This window comes from Echinococcus granulosus (assembly GCF_000524195.1).
Source record: "Echinococcus granulosus chromosome Unknown EG_S00027, whole genome shotgun sequence".
NCBI lineage: Eukaryota > Metazoa > Platyhelminthes > Cestoda > Cyclophyllidea > Taeniidae > Echinococcus > Echinococcus granulosus.
Window position 1 is genome coordinate 424,452 of NW_020170407.1, and position 5,724 is coordinate 430,175.

The following is a 5,724-nucleotide window of genomic DNA, read 5'->3' on the forward strand; positions in this document are numbered from 1 at the left end:
GAATAGCGCTTGCATCGTGGTAGACTACATTCCTACAAAACATCATTTTCAAGTCAAACAAGTGTCGACGGGCGGGCCCCACAGAAGAACGACGACTTGTTTTAAGCATTGCCCCGCACTGACCGTCACAACAACATCAATGGTGTGCGAGTGCATGCAACCCACCCACAAGGCATGGTTGACTTCAATGCTGACAGTGGTGCACATTGGTGTGGGTCTCGGTGGAGTTGTCCATGTCACGTCCTCTGTTTGTCGACCCACATTAGTGAGACGAAGACCACTTTGAGGGTGTAGTGATGGCGGCTTAACAATGCTCCATCGCCAGTGCAATTGCATTTGTGTGCAAAATCGGTCTATGCATTGGGCTGGTAGCTAATCTCACTTTGACGATGGTAGATTGGAATTTACAAGAAGAAACGTGATAGTGTCAGTCTTAGAGAGCGCAAGTCGATGGCACTTACCCTCAACCCGGAGCATGGCACGGTGACCACAACATAACAGAAATCCAACAACCAACCAGCCAATCAATGCACCGGATGAAACAAGTAAGAAGGTTACGAGAATGCACAAGGAAGTTGACTGAAGAGACGAGAACGCACGAAACATCCCCAACATAGGTGGATGACTATGGATGGATGGGCTGTGTTGCATTTGCGAATGGCCTTGTTTCGTCAAAACACGTTCCAGATGTGAGTAGCTGACGTCCATTTGGTTGAGGTACTGACACAATAGGACAGTATGGAAGTTCTGGCACTATGAGGAGGCAACGCTGACAAAGAGTGTAAGCAATGAGGGGAGGTTTGTTGGGTAGAAGGTGAGGTGGATTTCACTGCCGTGCCTTGCCTTGTAGTTGTTGCTGTCTGGAATGCCTGAATTGGACGTGGAGGATTGGCGGACAAACACGGTGTACCGGAAGTACAACGCCTCCTCCAAACAGGTCATCTGGTTCTGGCAGGTGAGTACCCACTTCCACCTCCACTTCTCTCTTTGCCTAGCCTCTTCTCCCGCCTCCTGCCTCCCATTTCCTTCCCTTTCCTCACCTTTGCCTCCTCGCCTCCTCTCGTTCTTTTCATTTTCCACTTCACCTTCACTTTGGTCTCCTCAACTCTTCATCCATCCATTCATTCATCCCTCCATCGACCCATTTACTCACCCCTCCTCCTCTGCGCTAGTCTCTACATGACCACCTCTCTACTGTGACCACCCTGTCCGCGCATCAGTCGGTGATGCGATACGCCCCCACAATGGCGACTGCACTCTCGTCTCAAAGCTGCGTCTGTCTGTCTGCCTGTCAGGCTTGTCGACTAAATTATTCATGCATGACTTAGTGGTGGTGGTGGTGGTCTCGGTGATTTCACCCATTGCCGCTACCACTGTTGTTGGCGCAGTTGCTGCTGTAGCTGATGCTGCTGCCGTATTTGCTGCAGTTACTTCTCTGCCACTTGACTTTTGAAATCGCTCTTCCTTTCATTCCACCATCAGTATCATCAACAACAACAACTTCGAGATATCATATATTCATCTGACCCATCAATCATATGTGTATGCAGTGTGGACGATTTCTCCTACTCTTACTCCTCCTCCCCCTCCTCCTCCGCCTTTAATGAGGTACAGCATCCTCCACGAATATTGTGGTTCGGCTTCGCGGTTCAGTCTGAGTACCTGTGGATGGATGGTGCACATCCCTGCTTTACTTCCCCTTACGAAAGAGCTACTTTAATGCCGACGAATGCGAACTCCCTCCAATGAGACTGTTGTTTAGTCCCGCCTCTCCACACCAGACACTCCTCCGGTGTGAGTGTAGGTATGTGTGAAATCTCCTTTCCTTAGTAGCACGCCAACTTCTGCCTTTTATGACTGCCAACTCAGCACATCAACCTCATTCAACTCAAATGCCTTCAAGACAAGTGTACATTGATGCGACTTTGGCTTTAATTCACGCCTTGGAGACAACGCAGCCTCTGCAGTGGGCTGAATAGCGCCAACCCTGGTTCGACTTACGTCAAAATAAAACACCTGCGTCTATTGCAACGAATGTTAATTCTGAAGGGCGTTTTTGTCTGCCTTCCCTGGTTATAATTCATACGAGCGACACTGATGTTTATCACTCCCAGTACACTGTAGTTAACCAACTCCTGCAACTCCCAATATTGAGTTTTGAGGCATTGGCCGTTGTAGGGGGCTTTGCACGCCAGAATGTTACTCTCGACGTCGTCCTGTTTGGGCAAATAAATAACTGAAAGGCTTGTCACGTGGAGGCGAAGTTGGCATGTCTTGCATTGCAAAAAGCCCACTTAAATATTAGCAAATGCTCCGTGGTTGGAATGAAAGCATCGAACTTTTCGTGACACGAATGCGTGTGCTTTTGGAGGATTTTCTGGGCCCACTCTTGGTACAAGTGCTCATTATTGTTTTCGCTTTTACTCTAGATTACAAGAAACGTTTCGTGCTTTTTTTTGTCTCAAGACGTTGTTTTGAAGCACTTTCTTTACTGAAGCGATCATCATGAAACCGGGTTGCGAATCACACCTTTGCATGTTTTCTTTCAAGCTACAAATGCCATTGCTGTTAATACCTGTGGTACAGCCTCCCTTTCATTGCACAATTTAGTAGTCCATGTCGCATGCGCGTCTGTGATTGTTTAACACTGAGAAATGGATGGCAGTGGCGTTTGGATGCACATTGGACGGGGGAATGCAGGGGACACGTGTGCGACTAGGGACAAGGGCGTATTCATTGCCATCCTGCTCTGCTCAGGTTGTCAAATTCAGTTAGGCCTCCAACGCGATTGACAAGCACGTAAATGAATGAAGTAAGGAAGGGAGGGAGGGAGGAATGAGAGGAGGAAGGAAACCTACTGCTTGCATCGTTCGGTGACATACTCACTGTTGCTATGCCATATCAAGCAACGCTTTTCTATGGAAGAGAAATTAAGCAACTAACTGAGAATGTCGTGGGAGCTATTAGGCAGATGCGTTCCACCCACATGCATTAACTGATGACAAGCAAGATGGCTTTCGCTTCCATCAATTTGACGTGCCCTAGGTGTCTCGTGAACTTTGAATTATTTATACACTTGATGGGAAAAGTAACCCTTGTGCTTCTATTACTACGTTGACTGACTTGTCATGCCCAAATGATCTCCTCACTACTCATTCATCACTTGCAAGTCATGTGCCACTACTTCATCCTACACAGAACTACGTCTGCTCTGTGTATGAGGTGGTTCACTGCAGACGCAGGTGTTCACCTCCTGGAAGTCGAAAGCTGACTCTACCTACTCAATACAGCTTGGAAGTCTACAAGATTTGGCTGTTCAGAGGCACGCGCAACTAATACTTTACACGTCCGAATTGGTCCTCTAAGGATTTACAATTTGGTGAGCAAGGTGTGGAGATGCTACCTCATCTTCCTTCCCCTTTTCCTCTTTCATCTTCCCTGTCGCCTTTTCCTAGCATTGAACAATCAATGTCTAACTAGTGTGGGATTGGACATTATCATCTACACATTAATCCGTCAATCATTTAACCGCCTTGACAGAGTTCGGTTTGCCCAAAAGTGCCTCCACTCTTTCCAATTTCTGTCGAAGTAACCTAACTGAATGGGGGAATTCTATCAGCCTCCTGAAAATTCGTTGTGCTCTCTACTCCACCCCTCTAATATGAACTTGTCGTATTTCTGTGAATGACACTACGCCTATTCCTATCATGGAGCAGCCACTGAAAGGAGGCGATTGAGTGAAGGAACGAGATTGCTTCTGCGAAGATAGCTTTTCCATTCTTTGCTGAAAAGTTGCACATTCAGATTGTGTGTCTTCGGAGTCAGGGCACAAAGCCTTCCTACACTCATTTGCATGTTGTCTCGTTTGCACAAAACACCCCAACTGCTCAGGCGATTGTCATGGAGGAGGGCGATGGTTTTGATCAACAAGGGATCGGGACAATGTGAGCTGTGTGGAACCTGGATCAATTTCATGTGTAACACATTGTGGAATGGGGCGTAGAGGAGTGGGGTGTAGTGGAGTTGCACGTCGCTTTGCGTGTTCAAATGCCACCCACTACGGGCAATGACGGTGACTAGGGCGGAGTGAGCCACGTATCTAGCGGTGTGTATTACTACTCTCTGCCTTTCAGTTTGTACACAGTTTGGACAAAGAGCAGCGAGCCCGTCTACTGCAATTCATCACCGGCACCTGCCACATTCCCTTGGGCGGATTCGGCGAACTAATGGGTGAGTCTCTCGTTCCCTATCAAGCATGTTGCATTGAAGTAGGTGGTTGGTAATGGGGAGAGAATTCTTCAACTTGTATCCACAAACGAGAGGGACCATCAAACGTCATGTGTTCACCTGAGACTTCACCTGCTTTTGTACGAGTTGGCGCAGTCGAGTCCCGTCATTGCGTCGTTTGCGTGTGTGCTTGAGTAACACAGACTTCTGCCTTCAAGGCAGTTTTTGCGTGAAATGAATTCGCCACCCTCAGTAAACATGGAAGCGACACTAATTGTCGCGTCAGTCTTGATCGCCACTATCTTTGTAGACGGAGCCACCCAGTCGCCTCTACAAGTGCCATCTTATTGCCTTCTTTTGTGCTATTTGTTGAGTTATGCCAACAGTTGCTAGTCAACACAGGAGCGTGAAATGTCATCTCCAAATGACAGAAGTTGAAGGAGCAACCACTTTGCGTTGCTCGATTTGCCTCTACCTCACAATCCACCTTGTTGCGGGTAAAGTAATTGAAAAGTGGGAAAATAAGGAAGTTTCGCCATTACTGTTTCAAAGAGGAAGGCGAGGTCAATGTCTTTTCTAAAACAAATCGCTAAAATTTACTTTTGCATTCTTGTCCTCCCTACACGAGCAGGAGGATGGCGCGTTTGTGTTTGTTGCTGTCTGCACAGAAGCAGAGAGGGGGCGTTTACTCTTCACACCTGAAAAGTCGTCAGATGCATGTCATGCTTTGTGCAACATGGCCCAAAGTTATTGGTTTCCCTTCTCTATTTGAGGATAAAGACGAAGGGCGACTGGACAGTCATCTCTAGCATCTGTGTCCGGTTCTGGTTCCATGACTGTTTCGCAGGGGCATAAAGAGGATCGGGAAACATTGTTGCACATCAAGTAGTCCTTCCTCGTCTTCTGTGAGAATAAAAGACCGGGTTCCATGTGTCCACGTGGGATTTGTGGTCCATTTCCCATCGACTCGAAGAAGTCGTCCACGACTTAGTTGGCATATGCACCACAGAGGAGGACAATGGAGTAATGACCCCAATTTGGACTAATGCAGGTTGTTACATTGGAAGGTGGTGATTTTTCAGGAGATCCATTTGTCTCCTGCACAAGGGAATAGTCTTTTATCTTTTGGGAAAAATCCACCACAGATGTTGATGCTTTCAGTTAGGTTTGTCAGCGTCGCATGGTCCATTTAACCTCTCGATCAGCCCTGTACTCACAATTTCGTTACCCATTCGCGATCCACCCACCAACACCCAAAGTGTGATTGATTAGGAGTAGGGAGAGAGAGGTGGTGGTGCGTGCTTGCAGAAGGAGATGAAGCCCCATTTTTTTCCTAACTGATGAGGCAAGAGTTTGCATCTGTTTCGATGCCTCCTTATTTGTAGGTTCAATAGGGTCGCCTATTGGGTTTGTGCGATTGTGCCCAAATCGGGCCGCGGTATATCCACGCAAGATTGAAGCTTCAAGCTCCAAGTAGTCAGCAATATGTCCTGCCAC

General features: G+C 47.4%; 2 protein-coding genes across 2 annotated transcripts in view; one reads left to right on the top strand and one right to left on the bottom strand. All coding sequences in view use genetic code 11, as the record gives it.

The window, feature by feature from the left end:
- Positions 1-865: 865 nt before the first annotated feature.
- Positions 866-4,600, top strand: EGR_04383 (E3 ubiquitin-protein ligase Su(dx); the record flags this gene model as incomplete). The annotated part of the gene is made up of 3 exons (XM_024493632.1): positions 866-955; positions 4,134-4,268; positions 4,538-4,600. 3 exons carry the CDS (start codon positions 866-868, stop codon positions 4,598-4,600), a joined length of 288 nt encoding a protein of 95 aa, XP_024351953.1.
- Positions 4,601-5,627: 1,027 nt separating this feature from the next.
- The window catches only part of EGR_04384 (NEDD4-like E3 ubiquitin-protein ligase WWP1), a gene marked incomplete at both ends in the record, with an annotated part of 8,646 nt that continues 8,549 nt past the window's right edge, over positions 5,628-5,724 (bottom strand). Inside the window, one exon of the mRNA XM_024493633.1 lies at positions 5,628-5,694. Coding sequence (XP_024351954.1) covers positions 5,628-5,694 — 67 coding nt within the window. The remainder of the gene's footprint in view (positions 5,695-5,724) is intronic.